We start from the raw sequence: 25,084 nt of genomic DNA on the forward strand, positions 1-25,084 counted from the left end.
CCTCCTTAGAAGCGTCTGGGTGAAATGATTTTTCTCCCTTAAAAACTCCTTTAAAAAGTTACTTTATTATTTTAATTGTGTGTGTGTGTGTGTGTGCGTGTGTGTGTGTGTGCTTGTGTGTGGGTATGTGCACTTGAGTCTGAGTGTGCTCAGAGGCCAGAGGAGGGCACTGGGTCCCCTGGAGCTGGGGTTTCAGTGGCTGTGAGATGCCCATTGTGGGGGCTGAGAATTGAATTCTCGTCCTAGGCAAGAGTCATGTCTCTAGCACAATGGCCCCCAACCATCAAATTATTTCCATTGTTATGTTACAACTGTAATTTTTATATTGTTATAAATCGTAATATAAAGATCTGTGTTTTCTGATGGTCTTAGGCGACCCCCTGAAGGAGTTCTTCAATTCTCCAAAGGGTCGTGACCCACATGTTAAGAACCATTGTTCCAGCCCCCACCTCACTTCCCTCTCCTTCTCAACAGTTCTTTAGGAACACTCGCTGCTGTGACTATGAGATGAATCTGTGTCTGATACATATGTCTCTGGTTCTAAAATCAATATAACGATCTGTAAGATAGCAGAGGGATAAAAGTAGCACCACACATACATAATTAATGTGCATTTGCCAAGATAAACGACCACTCAGGACTGTACGAGAAGCCAGCAGGACTCAACGTCTGTATCTACTTGTGAATCAGGAGCAGGGGGATGACCAGTCTCTAGAACATTATTAGCATTATGTTTTTCTTAGTGTGTTAAAAGCTCAACAAATATATTCACAAGCACACGTGGAATTCCTTAGCACGTAGCAGTTATACACAGGATGGACACAGATATGCTGACTGCTGACTCACGTGGTGAGTGGAACCACTCTCAGTGTCCTGATTTCCCAAAAGGAGAACAGTTCCATTTTCCCTAGACTCACATACTAGTTGTATTGTCGGAAGATTTTGTGAATATTCAAATATGTCAACATATCCCATGTTCGCATAGAAACACGTAAAAATCCTAATGTGATTGGAAGCACAGTTTGACAGAATGGACGATGCAGCTGGGCTTAGGTATCCCCCTACTAAGCTGGGGTGGCCTCAGAGAAAGCACCTGCACTTCCCCACAGTGTCCCCTAGGGGGTGGAAGTGCTGCGAATTGTGCGGTTGCTGAACCGGGAGGAATGCCTATGAAACATTTAGCAAGGTGCCCAGCACATGGCCTCCCTGCAAGGATGCAGCTAAAATAATCTTCCAGTGAATAGACAGGGGCTTGTTCTGCGGGAGCTGGAGCATAAAAGGCCAGAGAAGCTTGCGACACCTCTTGCTTCTGAACCCTCTTCCTTCCCTCCAAAGAACTGACTTTGCTCCGGTACCGAACACGAGGAAGCAGGATGAACCCTGGTTTGCTCACCTGCACATTTACATGTGTGGATGCTCTATATTCAAAACCAAGTGTGGAATCAGAACAATGATGCTTTTCTTTTAGAGAGCCTGCTACTCCCGACCCCCCATCCCCACCCGAGTATGTGTGTGTGCGCGCGCGCGCGCGCACGGGAGCACGCGCGAGTGCAGCACCTGCAGAGGGGGAAGATGTCTGAGAGAGGGGCATGTTTCAAGACTTTTAGCCAGACCTCAAGAACAATTGAATAACCAACAAAAAGACGCACAGACAGATTAGAGGTGGGGATGTAGATCTGCGCTAAACCCTGTGCTAAGCTCCTCTGCTCCTGTCCCCAGTACCACCATGAAAAAGAAAATATAATTTTCAAAAGGCAGAATAAAAGGAGGCATGAAGTCTAAAAGCCTCTGGCGTTAACGTTTCCGGCAAGTCTGTCGCAGTCTGTGACATCGACCTCTACAGTGCTCAAGGCCTGGATATTTTTGTTCTTGGGGGCGATTCTTTGAGAACCGTTGAGAGGGCAGGCAGTGGGATAACCTGGAACAAAAAAGAGAAAGAAAAAGGAAAACAAAAAATAAAACAAAAAACAAAAAATAAACTCCAAATCCAGGATGTGAGAGGATGGCGGGCTCTGTGATGTGAAGCATTGTCTGTTAGTGAGAACAGCATCAGGATCAATGGTAGAAACTGCAAGCGTGTGTGTGTGTGTGTGTGTGTGTGTGTGTGTGTGTGTGTGTGTGTGTGTGTCTTAAGCCCAGTGAACATGGCGTTTCATTTTCTTCAGAGACAAGAAGGGGCTGTTGAAAATTTCATTTTCTTTAGAGGAAAAAAAAGGGGGCTGTTGAAATGACCTAGTTTGACACTTTCAGTTCATAGCTGAAATTATTGCTTAAAAACCAAACAAACAAATCAGAAAACCGAGTAAGAAGGGAGTCGGGATCACTCTGATCTGATCTCAACAGAATAAGACCCCTTTCTCATCTCCGGAACCCCGCAGAGACATTTAAATCTTGCCCTGACTTCTAGGGTCCCTGGCAAAACGGAAACCAACCGGTTACTCTCGAAAGAAAACAGGGCGGATTCCTTTAAATGAAGGAATTGGCACGTTGGAGTACTCAGATTAAATTTAGAGACTAATAGCAACCTATGGACAAAATCTAGACTTTCTAGAGCTAGGATGTAAATGCCATCAAAGGTGTCCCCAATTTGTTAGGCAGCCGGTTTGCCCGTGGGTCTTTCCCAGTGGATCCTGGGACAAGGTTGCGGCTTCGCTTGGGAGTCCATACCACCGGACAAGTGTGGGAAGTTGGCAGGGTCAGAGGTGAAGAACAGGGGTGCGCGAGCACCGGTAGCAGAGGAGTCTTCTAGAGGGACCGATCTTGGATGCTTAGAGAGGGAAATGAGCTGGTGACAGATGGATGGAAAGGCCCAGGGATGGTCGCAGTGGGGGCGGGGGAGGGAGAGCCACGGTTCCAGCAATACCTCAATCTAAGTTGGTGCAGGAGAGAAACTGAGAAGAGAGCTAAAGCCGCTTAAGGGCAGGAGATCCAAAGGCCTGGGGACAGGTGAATCCTGATACAGCTTGGGCAGGCGGGGACAAGGTGTAGTCCCTGTAGCCCGTGTGGCTCCTGGAGAGAAAAAGGCCGGATGAGCTGCGGTACCCTCTCTCCTGCCCACGCGCGGCCATAGGTTCCGAAGACTGCAGAGCAATTAGGGTGGAGGGGTCCCTCCTGGGCACCAATCCGAGAAGTGAGTGGGGGGCGCGTCCTCCGTCACGCCCTCACCCAGCCCTGCGCAAGCCGCAGGCTGGTCTCCACGCCCCCTAACAGTCCCTCAGCTTCCGCGGGCTTTGGACCTTCTGGGGCCCTCCCTCTCCACCCGCCTGGGTGCATCGATCCCGGTGCCCGGGCTCAGCGCCTCGGGGCGGGTCCCTGCCGCCCGCACCTGCCCCCGGGGGCGGAGCGCAGCGGCGACAGCGCGGCCCCAGCCTCCGCCACACGCTGAGCTAGCGGCGGACCTGCCGCTCACCGCGGTCCGGGTGAAGCTCTTTCTCCGCGCCCTCGGTCCCTGGCACTTCGGACCGGTGTCTCCATCGTGGTCCGCTTCCCCTCGGGGGGGATCTGCAGCCCCGGCACCATGGAGCCGGCCCCGGGCAGCGAGCGCCGCAGCCCCCCTGGCCCTGGAGTCCCGCGGCCGCCACCGCGGGGCCACGCGCCCTCGACCGCCGCCCCCGCCCCCAACCCGGCTCCTCTGAGCTCCTCTATGCAGCCGGACGAGGAACGGCAGCCGCGGATCAGCGAGAGCGGCCAGTTCAGCGACGGGTTTGAGGACCGAGGTGAGCTGCCACCGCCCCGAGCTCCTTCCTCTCCGCCCCTCTGAAGCCACCTGTCCCCTATATGCGGAGCTTGGTGCAAAGAGCGGAGACGACCGTTCCACCTTTCGGGATCCATGAGGGTCGGGCGGCAGCTCCTCCCGAGAAACCCTTTCAGTTTCCAGTTCCCAGCGGGTGCCTAGGCCAGCCCCCTCCGGTACCCGAAGGAAAAGTTTGCAGACCGGGTTCTTGATGTCTTATAGGAGACCTTGGGATTCCTCTCTGGGCTGGGAGACTTGGGTTTCAATGCATCCCGCTGTGCGAGCCCTGCCAATCACCCCGGAAAGTTTTTTTTCCCCCTGGGTTAGTGGCGGAGCACGGGCTAGGGTGACAGCTAGGGTTCCCTTAGCCTCTGGACTCTCCCGGGCCCTACGCTCCCTGGTTCCTGGGTCACAGCGGTCACCGCCCCGTAGTGTGAAATGCTGGCAGAAAGGTTGGGATGTTTGGGGTCTGGCCACCAACACAGATGCTACCCAAAGCTGTTATTTCCTGGAGAGCTTGTGTCCAGCTCGGAGTCCTTCCTTGGACGCTGGTCTTGGACCCCGATCATTGCCCGGCAGCCATCTCCACCTCCCGCCCACAGCCGCTGTCTCCTTAGGGGGCTGCATCGAACGCTAGGGCTCCCTCATTCATCCAGCCTGGCTTTCCCTCCCCATTCTGCTCTAGTGGCCTTCAGCTTGGATTCTTTGCGGAGACGACCGCATCTACCTACACCTTTCCTCTTTCTTGCTGCTTCCGAATTGGACCCCTCGAAAATTATCAAGGGTTCCGCTGAAACCGTTGCTGGCCGTCTGCAGCCCAGCCTTTTCCCAGGCAGCCGGCTCTGTTCACCTCTATTCATCCCCCCCCACCCCGTTTTCTTGGAAGCTTTCATCCGTCGACTGTAGAGTGCTTATATTATTTTAGTTCTAGCAGGTTTCTGTCCTATTCTTAGTACCTCCTGAACATCTTTATATTCCGGTTTCGCGTCGGGATACAGGATCTCTTCCTTAGAGATTCCGAATTGTAGCGTGCGAAACATGGAAACAGATTTCCCAGAGAACAGCAGAGATGCTGTGCGGGGAACTGGAGCCGCTCCAGCTTGGAACGAGTTCTGCACCCGTGTTGCAGGTCCTTTCCCTGTTCCCACAGAACTCGATAGCCCTGGAGACGGGAGAGTGGATGGCATCATCAGAAAGCCAGAAAAACCTCCCACTTTAATTTCGGGGTGTGAGAATTACCTTTGCCTCGCAAGGTTTAAACATTTCACATTGAAGAAAGACAAGACGGATACCCGGGTTGGGCTTAATTCTGTAGCACTGCGGATTATCTGGAAGCGCCGATCAGTCTCTCCCCACCCCTGCACAAGGACAGACAAGAAACCCATACTAGGACGAATTGATATTTAGTAATATCTAGAGGCCATGCTTCAGTGTTAAGTGAAAACAAAAACAAAACAAAAACCTCTTCTGAGTACATTCTTTAGGTTTTCTGTCAGTGCTCAAATGAACTTCAGTTTCTATTATGTCGTCCCCTGAACGCCTTCACTGTTCATAAGCCACTGCTGTGTGGACGCCTGCATATAACACACGACCTCTCTGTTAGGATGGATCGTGTCTTCCACAGAACCCAGGGTTCCATGCCATTTCGAGCTAGCTGAAAGTCGCTGTGACATTTCTTTTGTTCCACCCATTCCTGGCTGCGAAGAAAGAGTTAACGATAAATGAAGACCCAGAAGGCTGCCTGGGCGATTGGTTGTAATCTTTTATATGTTTGTGTTATTTTATCTTTCCCATATCCATTTTTTGCTGTCTCTTGGGAATGGCTCATGGGTTGTGACATCCAGGAACTGGGGAAGAGGAAAACTCCTTGGTCTCCACCTCTCCTTGCATACAGTGGCTTTCTTCTGGGCCTAGTCCCTACAGGGTGTGGGGGATGGGCACGCTAGCTACACATCTACCTTCCACACTATTGTGTGTGTGTGTGTGTGTGTGTGTGTGAAGGACTTCCTTCTGAGGTGGTAGAACCCTGAGGCAGATCGCTTCTGATTCCCAAAGGAGAGTTGCTTTATAACCTAGTGGCTTGGAATTTTGGAGACATTTTCTTCTTAGAAGTGAAATGGACTATTTCCCAGAATTCCAGTTAGCTTAGAATGTTCCATCATCGCTGTAACAGCTGATTGAGCCTGTGGTTCAGGAAGCAGGCACACACACACAGACAGACAGACAGACAGACAGACACACACACACACCACACACACACCACACACACACACACAGACAGACAGACACACACAGACACAGACAACAGACAGACAACAGACAGACACACACAGACACAGACAACAGACAGACTGACAGGCACACACAGACACACACACACATATATATACAGACAGATACACACATATACAGACAGACAGACAGACACACACATACACACACACATATATACAGACACACACACATATACAGACAGACACACACATATACAGACAGACAGACACACACACATATACATACATACATACAGACAGACACACACAGACACACAGATACAGACAGACACACACACACAGACAACAGACAGACAGACAGATACACACACAGACACACACACAGACAACAGACAGACACACACACACATACAGACAGACAGACACACACATATACAGACAGACAGATACATACACATATACATACATACAGACAGACACACACACACACATACACACACACAGACAGACAGACACACACACAGACACACATACAGATACACACAGACAGACACACGCAGAGACAGACACACAGACACACAGACACACACACACACACACACACACACACACACACACACAGAGGGAGGAGCCCAATTAATCTTCAGGCTTTCTTCTTCCCCTTTTAAATATCTATTTCTCTATTTTTGTCCCAAACCTTAGGCTGTGGCCCCACCTTACAGAGTTATGGCTTTATTTAGCTCTTTCTTCTAGCTGTCCATCTTAAAGACAAAGCAAAGCAAACAAACAAACAACAACAACAACAAAAACCTTTCTGCAGAGAATTAAAGCTCAGTGGCCTGGTGTGGTGACTCAGGCCTTAGAACACCAGCGCTTGGGAAGCAGAAGCTGACAAAGGATCACTGAGAGCCCATGGCCAGCCTGGGCTACACATCTAATTCTGGGCCAGGAGAAATCGATGAGAAATAGTTCAGACTACTAAGGAAATAGCATCTTCACAGATGTTTGGCCCTGCCTTTATACTATGTTGATCTGTCCCTTGGTATTGTCAGATCCACATTATGAGATTTAAGTTGGGTTAAAATTCCACCATGGAAGCTGGCTGTTGGGTGGCGATGCTGCGACACTGCACAGGGACCCCAGCCCTGTCTTAGTTTCTCTTGGGCTGGTCTGCATGGCTCCTGCCTGTTTGATGCCGCTTTCTGAACCCTCACCATCCCCCCACATTCCCGTGGCTTGTGAGTGTGCAAGCATTTGCGTGGATGCAGAAGAGCTGGTGTGGAGATCTCTAGTCATTTCTGAGCTGAGCCCTGTGTCTTTCCCATTCTACTTCCCTTGGAGGAGGAGAGATCATTAACCCTGCATACATCTATCTCTGTATGTATATGTTGTTTGTGTGTGCATGGGTACACACGTGTGGAGGCCAGGGATAACCTCAAGTGTCAGTCCTCAAGTGTTGTCATCTTATTTTGGGAACAGAATCTCTCACTGATCCCAAACTGCTTCATTCCACTAGCTGGCCAGTGAGCTTCCAGGAACCCAGGCACGCGCCCCAGTCCTGGGGGCTTATATAGGTTCTGCAGCTTGAACTCACGTTCTCATGCTTGTGCAGCAAGTACTTTACCCACCCAGCCACCACCCGGGCACCTCAGCTGTGTCTTTAGAAAGGAAATGAAGAACTAGCACAGTTGTACGGGAAGAGGAAAGTCCTTCCTCTTTCGGACAGCGTTTCCATTACAATGACTTTATGTCCCCCCCCCTCAATTTTACAATCTCCCAGGGGAGCCACAAGGAAAGTCAGATCTAGGGCAGGACCTCCAGTCCTACTGGCTCAGAAAACCTAGAAGCCACTGCAGCAGGTGGTCCGGCCCCCTATGGCTGACACCCTATTCTCTCTGTTGGTCCTAGTGGGGAGAGGCCAGGGGAAGCACCCCTAGGTGTGGTCAGGACCAGGTGTGCTGTTGAAACCAGCCAGCTCTGGAAGGAGAAATAAACGCTGCCCAGCAGAATGGGCAAGAGTGTACACAGTCATGACTGTCTCTGTGGAAAAGTAAACGGACTTCTTAAAGGGATCGTGTCCCTACTGGGCAAACCTCCTGAAATGGTTCACTCAGACCGCCTGACAAATGAACCATTGGTTTGAGCTGGTACTTAAATGGTGTAGTTTCACTTCTCCTGAAACCAATGGGCTAGGATGAAAGAAAAAGTGTGTGTGTGTGTGTGTGTGTGTGTGTGTGTGTGTGTGTTCCTTGATTACTCTCTGCCATACTTTTTTTCTGTAAACTATGTCAACTTAAAATTCCTCCTTTTTCAATTTTATTACACTTTTTTCTCTTAAACAACAGTTTTTGTAGTCTTTTCTTCTATTTTGAATTTTTCAAATTAGAATACAATTACATGTTTTTTTCCTCACCCTTCCTCCTCCCAACCTTTCCCATGGACAACCCTTCTTTTTCTATCCCTTAAATTCACAGCCTGTCTGCCTACCTGCCTGCCTTTCTCCCTCCCTCCCTCCCTCCCTCCCTCCCTCCCTCCCTCCCTCCCTTTCTTTTCCTTTAATGGTTAGTATATACAAGCACAACCTACTCAGTCTACACAGTGTTAACTGTGCTTACGATACCAGGGCTGATCACTTGGTAACAGATTGGTGAGCTCTTCCCTGGGGAAGGCCATCTCTCAGGCTCTCAGCGCTCCACAGTGGCCTGTAGTTCGTTGTCTAGGGTTGAGCCTCCGTATGATTTCCCTCTTCCGTGTTAGCTTGTCTGTTCTTGACATCCTCGTTCAGGTTTCGTTAAGTCGGCCATGTTGGTGAGACTTCGTGGGTGTGTAGCCTCTCTGACATTTCTAGGAGATGAAATCTCACTCCATCTCATCATTTCAAGATGGGATCTCTCACCGAACTTGCAGTTGCCTTTTCAGCTAGACTGGCCAAGCCAACAAGTCCCATAATTCTTCTGCTTCCTCCCCTAGAGTTACAGGTGCGCTTCCATGTTTATCTTTATGTGGGTTCCTGGGATCTGAACCCAGGTCCTCAGACTTGCACAGAAAGCACCATGCCCACCGAACCACTTCTCTAGATAGAAAGACTTAAAACAAAACAACTCATTTGGGAAGCGGGAAGGGAGTTTTTAGGGGTGTATGGAACCTGTTCATTCTAGGTGATAGCTTCAAGTGATTGCAGTTAGAGATGAGATATTTTTCCTAGAGCTCAGGAAGAAGTAGAGAAGATGACGTCCGGTTATCACTCAAAGGTACCTACAGCAGAATGTGTCAGGAAAAGAGGCCTGCCTTCTTCCCACCCAAATACAATTATTTATTCACTATCTGGAGTCGAGGTCTCACATAGCCTAGGCCGTCCTCAGACTCACTTACAGCTGAGGATGATCTGGAACTTCTGATCATCCCCTCCACCTCCGGAGGGATCACAGTGCCTGTTTTATTCGGTGCTGGGATTAGAACCCCTGGCCTGTGAGTGGCAGGAAACACCGCACCAACTGAGCTACAACTGCAGCTCCGTCCGAACTGATGAAGAAAGTCTGAGGATGGTTTCCCCGTGCAGTGGTGAAGACGGGGACTCATGACTTCTGCTTGCTTTCTCGTTTACCTCTGGACCTATGTAAGCTCCCCTTCCCACCTGGCTTCACTCCGGAGTCTACTGGGCTGCCTGCCTGCCCACAAAACGCCCTTCTCCAACGTTCTTCTTGCTTTGCTTGAGACCTGTTCAAGGATGATTGGACAGAGCTAGTTCAGCCGAGTCTTGGTTGAATTTTTTTGGGTGTGGGGTTGAGACAGGGTCTCCCTGTTTTGTAGCCCTGATTGTCCTAGAACACACTATGTAGGCCAGGCTGGCCTTGAACTCACAAAGATTGGCCCGCCTCTGCCTCCTGAGTGCTGGGATTAAAGGTATGTGCCACCATGCTCAGCTGCTAGAATTTTTAATTTTTTAAATTTTTATTTATTTTTATTTTTTTAAACAGGATGCAGGTTTTGAGCAGTGGTGCTGGCTCAGAAAGTGATTCCCCAAAGCATGCTACTTTGGTATGCTGGACACTCTGAGAAGATTTCCAGAAGGCCCTCACCCCCCCATGCCCCATCCTTGTCCTTTTTCTTCCTGTCCCCATTTCACCTCAAGGCTAACCATAGAAACTAGAATTCCAGGGCAGTTGTTTAAAAGCTTGCAAGCATGCGGACCTGAGTTGTAGCCCCAGAACTCAATTAAAAGAGACTGGGGGTGGTGGCAGATGCTTGTATCCCCAGTGCTGATGAGGTGGGGAAAGGAGCATCCCTGGGGCCCACTGAAGAGCAGCCTAAGCTGATTGGGTGAGCTCCAGGTTGAGTGAGAGACGCTGTTCCAAAGTAAGTAGCAGATGGAACGACACTTGAGGGTAACCTCTGGCCTCCACACACATGCACAAACATGTGCAGGTGCACCTGCACACACACCGGCATGTGCACACACACACATACACACACCCAATGTTAAAAACAATGGGAAAGAACTTTCAACCCTCTTGCCTCAAAGATGGCTATAAGCCCAAGAATTATTGTTTTATATGCAACCCACCCTCAAGTGTAAGAACTTGGCACGGAGAACCTCTGACTGCCCTTTTCTAATAGTGACTTGATTAAAAGGCCTCATTCCAGAAGGGGTCCTGACCCACACCCAGCACATCGGTGTCTTGCGGGAAACACAGAGACTTGGAGCAGACCGGTCTTGTTGAGTTTCTGTGCTTCACTCAGCTCTTATTGAATCCCAGCTCTACAGGGATATGCATTTTTCATTGAATATGAGCATAAAAATAGCTCCCCTTGGCTTTTGGGTCTTTATTCCTGAAGCCTTCCATGTTGCATAGGATGGATGATCTGTCCCTCTCTATGTCTGTCTCTCTCTCTCTTGCTTCCCCCCCTCCCTCCCCCATCCTCCTCTTTCTTTCAACCTCCTCCCTTCTCTCCTTCTTCCCCTTTATCTGATCCCGTTCCTTATCTCCCCTCCCTCCCTCCCTCCCTCCCTCCCTCCCTCCTTTCATCCTTTCCTCTGGTCCTAATTGTTGTTCTTACTGATTTTTGAACCAGAATCTCACGCATCCCAGGATGCATTCAAACTCCCTATGTAGCTGAAGATGACCTTGAATTCATGAATCTTCTACCTCCATTTCCCAAATGCTGGTATTTTGGCATTCATCACCCTGTCTGGGTCTTACAGTGCTATGGATTGAACCTAGGGCTTCATGCACGCTAGGCAAGTTCTCTGTTGATTGAGCTACACCTCGAACCCATCACGGATCTTTGTTTTAATACGTTTGTTACATTTTTTACCCTGTTAACCTGTCCCATAGGTATGTCTGTCACCCTAATTACAGAGGAAGAGTGTTCCTGTCTTTTCTGCTCCTACAGTGGTGGTCAGTCAGATAAATGAATGATGTGCAATATGTGATACATTGCATACTGTGACATTTTACAAATGCTGCCTAAGCTTTATCTACCTATTCACCACTGTCTGTAGATACTGTGATGAGACTGTGCAATATCTGAGAGGCACATTATGTAGCCAGAGTTGGCAAACTGGCTCTTACTTGTATAGATACATGACTGAAAATTCAGCCCTCTGGCAACCAAGAAATGGTAATGCAATCTTCTTCTTCTTCTTCTTCTTCTTCTTCTTCTTCTTCTTCTTCTTCTTCTTCTTCTTCTTCTTCTTCTTCTTCTTCTTCTTCTTCTTCTTTCTTCTCCTCCTCCTCCTCCTTCTCCTTCCTCCTCTTCCTCCTCTTCCTCCTCTTCTTCCTCTTCTCCTCCTCCCTCTTCCCTCCTCCTTTTGGTTTTTCCATATATATATGAGTGATATATATATATATATATATATTTGTCTAGGAACTCACTTGGTATACTAGTATACTAGGCTGGCCTGGAACTCAGAGATCTGCCTGCTTCTGCCTCCCAGGTGCTGGAATTAAAGGCATGCATAACCACTGCCTTGTTATAATTTTATTCTTTTAAAATACTCTTATCACTGTTATTTATTTGTGTGTGTGTGTGTGTGTGTGTGTGTGTGTGTGTGTGTGTGTGTGTCCGCATATGAGGAGGACAGAGGGTATTGGATGCCCTGGTATCTGTTACAGGTAGTTGTGAGCTGCCTGATGTGGGTGCTGGATATCAAACTTGAGTTTGAGTGCAAGATCTATATGTGCTCGTAAGCACTAAGCTGTCCTCAACCCTTACAATTTTATTCTCAAAGGGTAAGAAAGAACAATCTGAAGAAGTTTAAGTGGGCATTGCTGGCTAGTTGCCACAGATTCATGCCCTTGAAAAGGGCTCCTTATGTGCAAAGCATGGGAGATAAATAAACCTGTTGTACTTACAGCCTTCCTACAGAGCTAGCTCTGGCTTTAGCAGTGTTACTGTACTTCCATATTCTGATCGTGTATGTGTGTGTGTATCCATGTGTGTGCAAATGTGGGTGTAGTTCAATTTCAGAAGTCTTTCCTCAGGAACGCTATACACCTGGAAACAGTCTTTCATTGGCTTGGAACTCACCAGGTAGGGCGTACTGACTGGCTAGTAGGTTCCAGGCATCTGGTTGTCTCTGTTTCCCAAGTGCTGGAATTACAAGCTTGTAGTACCATGCCTATTTCATAGGGAGAATCAAACTCAGGTCCTCATGCTATCTCCTTAGACCCCTGAGAGAGTTTAACGTTCTTTAATTAATTGATTAGCTAATCAGTTATTTGATTAATGTGGGCTTCATACAGAGGAAGGAGAAAACATGCTGTGTGATCTGGGCCTGTGGCTGCTGGTTGCCAAGTTGGTTCAGTGTGGGCCTTCGTACAGTCTGCCAATCTTTGGTTTGTATAAAATCTGACACTGCTGTTGGGACTGTACTGGTGGATCAGTGCTCAGAGCTGAGGAGCCCAAATGCCTAATCAGTTACCACAGTTCTTTCCTAATGGAAGGGCTTTGTTAGGAAGAGGAAATTCTACTAACTCTAGTGACTTAGTGCAGGGGACAAAAAAAAAAAAAAAAAAAAAAGGCTCGGTGTGACCTCAGGAGTAAGGTATGTGGAGCTCCTCTAACTCATAGAGCTTCTGTTGCCCCATAGAAACACTTATCCCATACCTTCAGGACCTGCCGTTTTATAAGGGGTGCCAGAACATTTGATAATTTTGTTTTGTTTTTAATGTACAATCTTCTAATTGTGAAAGCACATGTGGGCCAGACAAAACACATCTCGGCTCCACAGGCTGTGGTTTTGCACTCTTGGGATGAGATGCTATAGCTCTGGGGTGTGTGCTCTGCCTTATGGAAATCCCTTACTCTGTGTCCTCCCTGTTTCTATCAGGTTTACTAGAAAGCAGCACCCGGCTGAAACCTCACGAAGCCCAGAACTACAGGAAGAAGGCATTGTGGGTATCCTGGCTGTCCATTATTGTCACCCTGGCCCTGGCAGTGGCCGCCTTCAGTGAGTATCAGGGAGTCTTGCCAATCAATACTCACCCGTTGCCGGCCTTCCCCTCAAACCCCCGTGGAAATTGCTTTGCTTTTAGTTGGCTGTTATTGATGAGTAAAAAAAAAAATTTTTTTTTTAGATGGTCGGATAGTCAGGGTACTCATGAATTAGTAAAACGGCTTCACTCCTCTGCAAAGGGAAGAGGGTATGAGAGAGAAACGGAGAGAAATAACTGAGAGCTTCAGTTCTCATCAGTATGCAGGTTTGTGGAAGTGGATTCTGGCTGGCACCAGTCGAATAGTGAAAATAGTCTCTTGGCAGATGCCTTCAGCTCGGGCTGACATGACAGAGACACATCCGGGAGATTCGGGTTTTGAGCCTAATGCAACTAGATGAGTTCAATATTGCAGCAAGCTCTCTCCCCTCCCTCTTGGCTGTGTGTCTGTGCGAGGTCAGGAGTAAAGTCACATGTACAATTTTAATGAAAGAAAAACGGAAGGGCCTTCTTTCGGGGTTTTAGCGCACGAAAATAAAATAATATCTTACAACTCTGAGGTGCCACGAAAAGGAAGCAATTTCTGTCTGTAGACGATCCTGTTTGGGAGTCAGGAATCCCTGTGGCAGGCTTTCTCCACCGACACTCAGAGCTTATGAAACATGCATGTGCTGTTTATTCTTATTTATCATGCAGTGATCGACACACGAGCTACAGCTCAACCTTGGTAGGGATTGGACATTTTTGTTGTTGTTTTTTGTTTTTAACCTCCTTTTATTCCCCAATGGTGGAGAAAAGGGGAATGCGTTTATTAAATTGTGTTTTATAATTATTTTGATAAAAAGGAAAATCTGTGTTTTAAGTGCTAAGCGTCCTACAAGGTGCCCCAGGGTAGAGGGGAAAATGGACCATGGACGTTAGGTGACATGGCTGTGTGTGAATTGTTTAAAATTCTCCTCTGCTGCTGGAAGTAGGGGCTGGATCCCAAGGGGGCAGGGTTAGAATTTGACCGAACGCTCCCTTCAAAACTCAGCGTATACTATTAGAGATAATTTATATTAGAGACACTGTACAGTAGCCTGGCTCTGAAAAAAAAAAAAAAAAAAAAGAGACCCAAATATTCAGAATACAGAAACAATACATTTTAGATTCCCTAAACATTTACCAGTGATCCAGAAATCTAATCAGGAAGAATTCTGACTTCTGAAAAAATATAAAAGCCTCTCTCTCTCCCCTCACCTCCCCCTTCTTAATACTGAGACCAAAATAACAAGGCAGTGGATGTCCCTTGAGGGTAATTTGGTTGTTGTGGCTGGTAGGGGCACTGGAGATCAGACATGGTAATTTACATATGTGAAGAAAAGAGGAAGGGGATGGAGGGGGTGATTTACACACCAGATAATGGTTCCTCAGACACTTCCCTGTGCCCTGAAAAGCTGCCAGGGCATCATTTTCAGGGTGTTGGAATAAGAACGTGAATGACCATTGGACTTCGCAGTGATAGTGTTGCATTCCATGTGCTTAAGCCATGTAATAGGGAAAATTCAGACAAATAGGGAAACGGAATCTTCACTTGTAATACCCAATCAGGTGGATTGTGCTAAAAATGTTTCATTTCTTTCCAAGGAAAACATCCACATGAGGCCGGAGCATGGCTTTGTGGAAGGGTCTCTTGTTTTTTTTCTTTCGAAAACTGCCTTACTCCTTTAAAGCAGGACTATTGAACTTAAACACTTTAACTTCCTTTAAAAAGACTCACCTTTATTGGCTATGTTTGTGCATCCATTTGGGGTCTGTAGAGCCCAGGAGGCCTGAAGAGGGCAGGGAGCTGCCTGGAGGTACAAGCCACACTGTGGGACATGAGCGCTGGGACCACAACTCAGCTCCTTTGCAAAAGCAGCAACTATTGCCTACGGATTGTGGACGACACTGTATTGCTTATCATGACCCATGTTCTAGTCTATGTTGTTTTGTTTCATTTGTGAGTGTGCCTCTAACTGCTTCTGATTTAGTTAAACTCCAAAACAGAGTAGAAGAATCATATTTTGCCCTATTTAAACTAGAGTAGCTTCAGTGTGCATGTGCGTGTGCGTGTGTAGGTACATGCTGACGCATGCTACAGAGGTCAGAGAGGCCGTCTGTGCCATCATTCATCACCTTGCTCCCTTGAGAAGGGTATCTTGCTGAACCTGGAGCTGGACTGGCAACCTGCAAACCCTTCTAACTCCTATTCCACGCCCTGCACTGTACTGGGGTTACAGGTACCCAAAGCCACACTAAGCTTTTTATGTGGGCGCCTGGGATTCAAGCTAATGCTCTCATGCCTGCATAGCAAGTACTCTATGGATGGTGCCATCTTCCCCACACACTGGTTTTGATAATACTTGGTGAGATAATGATCTGGACGTGCTGAAGCATCAATATAAAAATATGGTAATGCATCTTGGAATAATTCAGAGAGAGTCCTAGATTGGTTTTAAAATAGATTTGGCGTATAATGGGCAGCATGAAAAAATATCAATCTTCTTATGAACTGATATGAAAACAGGTCTGTTGTAATAATGAGGTCAGAGAGAGAATGAAAGTTCAGCCTCGAAAACTCAGGGTTTTGGCAACGTTGACGTCTGTGTTAAAATGGAGAAAATGTATTCTGACTCTGATTTTGAGGCTTGAGCACGAGTTAATTTTTAGGGACTAGATACCTGCTTGTTCTGTGGGAAATGAAGATACGTTAGAAACGATGTTAAGGAAACGACCTTTTTTTTCCTGAGATGGTGCCTTCATTTCTTCTTGCTGATGTGATCGGATACTCTGATTAAAGCAGCTTCGGAGAGAAAGGGCTTATTTTGGTGTTTGGTTCCAGGGTATAAACCATTATGGAGGTAAAGCCACAGTGGCCAGGGTGTAAGGCATCTGGTCTCATTGCATCCACAGCCAGGAATCAAAGACATGCCAAGCTTCCAGCATTAGCTCCTTTCCTCCAGTTTGTTCCGTGTAGCATCCCTACCTAGGGAATGATGACACCCACAGTGGGCAGGTCTTCCCACTTCAGCTAACACAATCAAGATATTCTCCCACAGGCAAGTCCAGAGGTGGTCCTCAAGGTGAATCTCGATTCTGTACACCTGACAACTCCAGCCATCACAGATACACAGTTCCGTTAGAGCAGAAAAAAATCACAACCATCTCCAGCTAAGGAACAAAGCCCCCTAAACTGAAAGCACCCCAGACCAAGATCTCAGGAATAAAAGCTCATTTAGAATTTTAGTACAGGGCCCACTCGGTGAAGTGCTAAAGGAATGGGGATCTGAGTCTCTGATCTATGTAAAAACAGACAGACAGACAAACGGACAAACAAGCAAGCAAGCTGGTGTGGTGGTGCATACTTGCAGTATCAGTGCCTGAGAGGTGGGTACGGGCAGACTCCTGGGGTTCCTTGGCTGGCCAGCTTAGTCTACTTGGTGGGCTCTAGGCTAGTGAGAGACCCTGCCTCAAACAACAAGATGGGGCTAGTGTGGGTGTATCCAGTTAACTGGAGCAGAGGAAAGTGGATCTCTGAGAGTCTGAGGCCAGCCTGGTTTACATAGCAGGCTCTGGAAGCCAAAGCTACACAGTGAGTCCCATCTCAAAAAGAGACCAAGAAAAAAAAAGTCCAAAACACATGGTGCCTGGGGAATGACATCTGAAGTCCTTTGTTCTACACACACATGTGCAGTCGCACATATATGCACATAAAAAAATTGAGTGCAATAGCAGACTTCAGAACTAGGAAATCAAATCTCTGATAGGATTGAATTCTTGTTTATATGTAGGGATATATTTTTTTAAATGTGCCTTCATTTATGTCTGTGTACCATGCCCGTGCACTATGGAGCATCAGTCCAAGGGCAGGGGAAGGTATTGGATCTCTTGGAGCTGGAGTTACAGATAATTGTGAGCTGCTATGTGGAAATTAAGGATTAAACCCAGTCCTCTGGAAAAGCAGCCAGTGCTCTTTACCACTGAGCCACCTCTCCAGACCCATATCTAGAGATTCTAATCTATTTGATTTTAATTTAAACTCTTGACCTTTAAGCATAGCAATATACTCTATATGCATCCCTGACAACAGCTTTCCCATTTATTTATAATTTTTGTGCACGTGTGTGTCATGGTACATGTGTGGAAGAAGAACTGAACTGAGCTGCTCTGGCTTGGCGGCAAGCCCCTTTGCCAACTGAGCCATCTTGACGCCCATATGCTTTTAATTTCTATATCAAGGGTAACAGAAGTGAGATAGATAGAATAAGAGCGTATAATTTATCTGGGTTAGGAGAAAAGTCTTGGACCTTCCTAAGGTGTCCTCTCACCTCAGCGAATACATGATCATAAAAAAAAGTACCAAGACAACTTACTGGGTCCATTGGTATACACCTGCATTCCTTGCATTGTGAGGCTGAGGCAGGAGGACTGAGAGTCAGCTAATGTCATAGAAGTGAGTCCCCTCAACCCCCAGGTTTCCCTGTGTAACCCTGGCTGTTCTGGAATTTGATCTGTAGACCTGGAACTCACAGAGATCTGTCTGCCTCTGCTGGGATTGAAGGTGTGGTGGACCACCACCGCTAGGCTGTTTAGAATGGTTTTAAAGGTCCAACCTGGACCCTTGGAACTTCAGCAGGACTGGTGCCATGCTCTTTGGTGTAGCTTGGAATCACAGGACGGATTCCTTCTCAGAGATCCCTCCCCAGCTGCAGGGCCTCACCACCTAAACGTGGTGCATAACTGTACTGGAAGAAAGACGACCTAAAGAGAAAGTTGTGCCCCTCTCTTTGGTTATTAGCTTATTGAAACCACGTACTCCAAGAAATTGGGACTTCTCCAGAAATCTTCTACTAGAGAAGGAAAGAGCAGGAATCTGGTACCAGTCAGAGGAAGGACTTGTTTCCTAGAAAGAGATTTTTACACCATGAGCGAATGGCTCCAGAGCGAAAGGAGCCCAGAGCATGATGGGACATTGAGGGGCGGGATCACACCTTGGCCCAGACTGTTTAACTATTTGTAGTTCTTGCCTTCTCTTTAAACCTAAGCCTTACGTCAGTCCTTTGAAGATGGTCTTGGGGGTCAGTGGATGTCTTTTCCAATGTGGCTATTTGAACAAATTCCTCCTTTCTGCTTTTCGCTATTACTTATCTGTTGCGTTGACCTGGTGAAGACGAGTAGCTAAGCCTGCTTGTTAAGGCTCTGACCCTAACAACTGCTAGCGGAGATCTCCTTAGGTGCTGATTTTCTCCTTTTGGCTCCCCTTTTCTCACAGTTTATGTGGTTTGTGAAGCCCCGGCGTTTGTGCCTGTGTCCATAAGAGCTTCTTCAACAGAAATCCTTTGTTGGATTTGCTGGTCTTCTATTCATTTTCTTGTGCACGTGGTAGCCATTCATGAGCCTAGAGGCGCTCACCGCACCTTCCTCTCTGCTCTTCTCTTCCTGTTGGTGCCCAGGCATGGTGCCTTCACATGCCCTCTGCTTGCTACGTCTGATCCATATGTCGTCTTCTCCTTGCCAGTCTTGTAAACAGCGTGAGCTTCTCTACAGCAACAGCCTCCAAGTGGAGCATTTGCCGTCTCTGACCTGGGCCATGAGGCAGTTCAGGGGGTTGTGGGCAGGAAGTCTCGAGCCACATCCTGGGGGTGTTGGTGGGATAACTTTTCCCTGTCAATGTGTTCTGTGAGTGATAACTACAGAGGCTGCTTCAGGGAGGTGGAAACGGAAGTAAGAACCAAGCAGAAACTGGCTTTGGGAACTTTGCCCTGAAAACTTCCCGCCTCTGGGCCCTTCCTTCCTAGTCTTGTGGTCACGTCACCACTGACGCTCAGGCCTGCCTCTGGGCTGCCCGCCCTGGGCAGCTCAGGAACACAGAGCAGCATTTTAGTCTGATCCTCGTCCCGCGAGGCCTGCCACGACCTTGCCCTTGCTTCCCGTTTGGACTGGTCTTTCCCCATCCCCCAGCTATGGGGGATTTCAGTGAGCAGATGCTTCGGTGGTCCCCAGGTGCAGCTGCTGTCTGCCTTCAGACCCACAGGCTTCTCTTACTCTTCGATGCCTTGCTTCCTGGCTTCTAGACATTTTATTTTTATTATTCTGTACCTTATTTAGTTCTATTTGGTTTACTTTTGGGGTATACATGAGTGTGTGTGTGGGGGGGTGGGGGGATGTGTTTGTTGAGCAGTCTTTTTCTGAACCTGGATCTCACTATTTGGTTAGGCTGACTGGCCATTGTGTTCAAGTGATCCTTTTGTCTCTGTCCCGATCTTCTGTCTAAGATGACATACACACGCCATTTTTTAAAAAATGTCTATGCCGAGAATCCAAAGGGGTTATTTATCCAGACTGTCCAGCAGGCACCTTTCTGACAGAATCATCTCCTCTCCTCTGTTTTACTTTACACAGAGTCTTGCTAGGTAGCTCAAGCCAGCCTCAAAATCCTCCTCCTCTCACCTCAGCTTCCAGCATGCTGGGTGGCAGGTGCATCCTGTAACACCTGTCTTCTTGCCAAATTCTCACTTAATATCGGATTTTGTTTAACCCTTAAAATAGAAATGTTAAAAAAAAAGAGCACCTCTCCTAGGAAGCCTTCCAGAGTGATTTAAGTGCCCCTCTCCCAATGGACACTGAGGATAAGACCCAGTCACACAACACTAGGATCACGACAGGGCTGCTTCTGTGGTAATCCAGGCTCCTCAGTGCTGTGAACCTGGTTCCTCTAGTCCTATTCTGGTCCCTAAAGCAGTTCACCTGGAGGTGTTGGCTGCAGTAAATTTGACATCTCATGCTTAGGCCACTGTGGATACAGTGGATTGATACTATGTTTCTCAGCGTGAATTCCAGACAAAGGAATAGTGGCTAGCTCAGGGCTCAGGATCTAAGGCGCCTCAGGCTTTGTTGACTCTGTTTCAGGGTAGTTTCAGGAGCACGACCCCCTCCCCTGACTGCCTCTAACTCTTTCCTTCCTCCTCTGTGACTGAAGGCTCTAGACTTCACTGAGGGAGACTGGCCTCCACTGCTGACAGGAGCGTGCATTTTCCCCAGCTTCTAGCTCACAAAGAGCTGCTGTTTGCAACCACGAGTGGAGGAGGGGTTTCAGCAGCTGCCTGCCTGTCCTGCCGGCTCCATTCTCAGTGCTCTCTGCACACAGCCTTAATTAAAGTGTGGCCAGGGTACATTAGCACAAGAGCCAAAGATACATAGGGGAGCCAAGTGGTGGGCTCTCAGCTGTGCTTGTCAGGCCTGTCCTAATCTGCTTGCTCCAGTCCGAAGTAGAGGAGCTGCCTTGAGAGATGGAGGGCTTATCTGGCTGCCTCCCTGTCTATGAGCACTGGTGTTTGGTAGCCAACTGGAAGAGGAAAGGTTTCCTGCTCTACCTAATGGACCAGCCTGTGACTTGGGCCTCTGAGAACTGCCCCTTTAAGGTGAAGTTCCGGTGTAGCTCTTGGACAAGATGTGACTTCAAAGGGTCTTGTGCTGTATTCTGGGATGTTAGGACATCTCATAGAAACAGACGGAGACAGTGGAGAGCGAGAGCAAGAGCCAGAGAGCAAGAGTGAGAGAGCGAGAGAGAGAGAGAGAGTGAGAGAGAGAGTGAGAGAGAGAGAGAGAGAGAGAGAGAGAGAGAGAGAGAGAGCGCGCAAGTGAGAGCCCAATAAAGGAGGATATGATTTGGGGCTGAAAATGTGACTTGAGTCAAAAGAGTCCTTGCGTTAGGTTTAATTCCTAGCACGACTAGAATGGGCATGGTGTGGTGCCTTTAATCCCAGTACTCCGAAGGGAAAGGCACGAATGCCAGACGGCAAGGTCATCCTCAAGCTACATAATGACCATGAGATCCTCTTGGACAAGCTAGAGGGTGCTGGGGAGATGGCTTAGTTGTTAGGAGTGCTTATTACTCTTGGAGAGGATTTGAGTTCAGTTCCCAACGTCCAGGTCAGGTGGCTCACAACCACCTGTAGCCCAGCTTCAGGGGGTCTGGCATTTTCTGGTTTGTATACATACATACATACATACATACATACATACATACATACATACATACATACACACACACACACACTTAATAAAAAAGGAAAAGAAAAAAAAACTAACAGGGGAAATGTTTGTCTTAGCATCCTTGCTCTGGCTCATGGGACAGTCAGTCCACCATGGCAGGGGAATCACAATGGCGGGAACTTGAAACAGCTGGTCACATTGCATCTGGAATCAAGGGTCAGAGAGTGAGGACTGCCTGCCAGTGTTTAGTTAGATTCCTCCGCTTTATTTGATCCAGGAACCCCTGACTAGGGGTGGTCCCACCTACAGTTACTGTGGGTCTTCTTATATCAATTAGGATAATCAAGACATTCACTCCAGACCTCCCAGGGGACCATCTTCTACGTGATTCTAGATTCTGTCAACCGGAAGGCTAACACCAGCTATCAGAAGTGCTCCTTCACTGCCTACCGTCCATGTCCAATGGCCATGCCTTCTTCTAGCCTGTGACTGTGTCCCTCCGGTCCTTAATGAGTGAGAGCTCTCTGCAGGGAGGGTACCACACAGGACGTTAAGGAAGAGAACTAGAGAGATGACTCAGCTAGTTAAGAACATGAGATTATTCTTCCAAAGGACCCAGGTTCGATTCCTGCTACCCATATGGATGCTCACAAGTGTCTGTAACTCCAGTTCCAGGGGATCCAGCACCCTCACACAGACATATATGCAGACAAAAACACCAATGCATATAAAATTAAATGAAAAAAAATTAAAAAAAAAAGAGAGAGAGTGGCCTGTCCCCCAAAGAACTCAGGTCTAAACAGACAGGAAATGACAGGTGCTGAGGCAGAAGGCAACTCCACACTCAGGGGTTGTCTTAGTCATACATAGCATATTTATCTGTTTGTCCTTGTGACACGGCATTGTCATCTACAAAGTTCACACTTGAGAACTATACCACTGAGCAACGAAAAAACTGCAAAAAAAATTCACAATGTTTTAGGTAATGTTTATGACTTTGTGTTGGGCCGTATTCCTAGCTGTGTTTAACTATGCGTGGCCCACAGGCCAGGTTGGACACTGGTCCTAGAATACTGTCAGTCATTAGCTCTTCCTAGCCATTTTCTCCACCCCGCCCCCCAGGAGAAGGCACTCATGGGAGATATCAGTGAAGAAACTGAGGCTAGCCATCCTGGGGGAGCTCTGGAGGAGAGGGGAAGGTGACGGGTCTCAGTTACAGGGACACTGGTCATGGAGTGCACAGAGCAATATCCTTGTGCCCAGGTAGACTTAGACACTTAGACATGGAGGTGGCTTAGACTAAGCTGCATCTTCTCGGCATTCTGGAAGCTGTGAGTTTGAGAGAGGAAGGTGGGTCAGGAAGCAGCTTCTTCAAAGGCTTCTCTTTTCGGTATATGGATGAATATCTTCTCCTCAAGTCACCCTGTGGCCCTCACTCTGCGTATGTTCATGCCCTAGTTTCTCCCTCCTCCAAGGATGGGTGTTCTGTTGGAATATGACACCTACACGCCAAAAGGACTTATTTAAAGTACATTTCAAAAATGTTGTCATTGGGTTAGTGACATAGCTCAGTGAGTAAAGGCACTTCCAGCCACAAGATCTGAGTTTAATTCCCAGGACTCACAAGATGGAAAAAGAGCACGAAATCCATCCAGTTGTTTTCTGACCTCCACATGTACATTGTGTCTATGTGCACACACACAGAGATACATAAGTGTAATACAATAAAATACCATGTGCTGGTATTGGGAGTTTAGAGTCTCAGCATATGAATTTTGAGGAGACATAACCTGGCCACCTTGGGCAGCACCAAGACAGGTGGGAGAAATGAACACCTTAGAAAAAAGAATGTAGGGGCGGGTGAGATGGTTCATTGGTAAAGAACAGTGACTGCTCTTCCAGAGGTCCTGGGTTCAATTGCCAGCAACCACATGGTGGCTCACATCTGTCTATGAGGAGATCCAATGTGCAGGTGTACATGCAGACAGAACACTATGCATTAAAAAAAAGAACACAAATAAATTAAAAATAAAAAGAATAAAGAGTGTTGCCTTCAGTGAAAGAGCAGACTGGTTTAACCACACCCCCTAGCTCAAGGAAAGGGGAGGGGAGTCCTGGGCACTGTACAGCTTTGAGAGGGAGGGGTGACAGTGGGGAGCCTTTCACTAAGTTCTATAGCCACCCGGCCGGCTTCTTTCAAATTTGTACTTGGAATCTGCTTAGCTTAATTGACAGGGAAGTAGACCTGAGTCCTTGAGGTTCACGGTTGGAACCTTCTGAATACATGCTGTAGCTGGGATTTCTGTGGTTGGGTTAGTTTATAATAATAAGGAAAGTGACAAGCATGTGCAGGTGAACTGTTACTCAGTAGTCTCTCCTCTAAGCATGTTGACTAACCAGTAGCCTCTCCATTGACTGACACTGGAGGCTTAATGGGGGCTGGGGCTGGCACTCAAGAGTAAGTGCTGGGGGATGGAGGGGTGGCCCAGTCCATAGAGTAAGAGCTTGCCTTGCAAGCATGAGGACCTGAGTTCAATTCCCAAGGCCCACAATTGAAAAGCCAGATGTGGGGGCATTTTTTGGGGAAAGGGAGACAGGTGGGTCAATGGTATTCACTGGCCAGTCAGCCTAGGTGAATTAAAGTTCCAGGACAGCGAGAGATCCTGTCTCAAACACACAGACAGACAGACAGACAGAACCCAAAACAAAACCAAGGTGGACAGAACTTGAGGAACAACGGCTGGGTCCCTTTGCTTGTTCACATTTACTCACACACTGGTGTACCCTCACAAATGTGGACACACACACACATACGAGTACACGCACACAGGAATAACAGCTGGGAGGGAGCTGGGGAGGCAGGCGCATGGTGGGAGAAGTCTGATTGTAGTGCCGTTGCCTTGGAGGCTCATCGGTAGAACCTGGAGGCTGAGCTTGGCCTTGGCAGAGTTCTCCAACTGGAGACCCACTGGCTTTTGGTATGGACGACGGAAAGGCAGGTATAACCTGAACAGGAAGCCCCTCCCAGTGCAGCATAGTCCTATGGTCCTAGTGTAGTGCTGCACTACACTAGCAGCTGGGGGAGTGGCTGCATTTTCCTTATTAACTCTGTGTGTGTGTGTGTGTGTGTGTGTGTGTGTAGGTCAGGGACAAAGTGTGGGGTTCAGTTCTCTCTTTGCACTGTGTAGATTTGGAGAATAGAACTCAGGTTGTACACACGGTTTCAGACTGACGACTTGGTATGCCTGGCTATTTTTTTTCCCCTGAAACTTAAATATGCACACAATTCTGAAACAAGAAGTTCAACCGGCCTCATCCTTTCTCTTCCATTTCTCCTCTGCTCCCCTTCTCAAAGGATGCAATTTACCTCTGTAGTGATTAGTATATGTATATAGATGGCAGGTGATTAATCCTAATTTTCAAATCTGGGCATTTGTTGACTTCTTAAGATGGGGGAAGATAACTCCCTCCCTCCCCACTTCCTCCCTTCTTCCCTCCCTCCATCCCTTCTTCCCTCCTTTTCTCCTCTCTTCCTCCCCCCCGTCCCTTCTTCCTCCCCTCTCCCTCTCTCTCTCTCTCTCTTCCTCCCTTTACCCCCAGCCATTTTTCATTTTTTCAAGACAGGGTTTCTTTGTGTAGCCCAGGCTATCCTGTAGACCAAGGAT

At 47.7% G+C, this 25,084-nt stretch overlaps 1 protein-coding gene across 1 annotated transcript in view; it reads left to right on the forward strand.

Annotated features, from left to right (window-relative positions):
* Positions 1-3,129: 3,129 nt before the first annotated feature.
* Positions 3,130-25,084, forward strand: part of Tmem163 (transmembrane protein 163) — a 174,465-nt gene continuing 152,510 nt past the window's right edge. Inside the window, exons 1-2 of the mRNA XM_032915059.1 lie at positions 3,130-3,716; positions 13,301-13,420. Of these exons, the coding sequence (XP_032770950.1) occupies positions 3,518-3,716; positions 13,301-13,420 (319 nt within the window). The 5' untranslated portion in view covers positions 3,130-3,517. The remainder of the gene's footprint in view (positions 3,717-13,300; positions 13,421-25,084) is intronic.

This window comes from Rattus rattus, chromosome 10 (assembly GCF_011064425.1).
Source record: "Rattus rattus isolate New Zealand chromosome 10, Rrattus_CSIRO_v1, whole genome shotgun sequence".
Taxonomy (NCBI): Eukaryota; Metazoa; Chordata; class Mammalia; order Rodentia; family Muridae; genus Rattus; species Rattus rattus.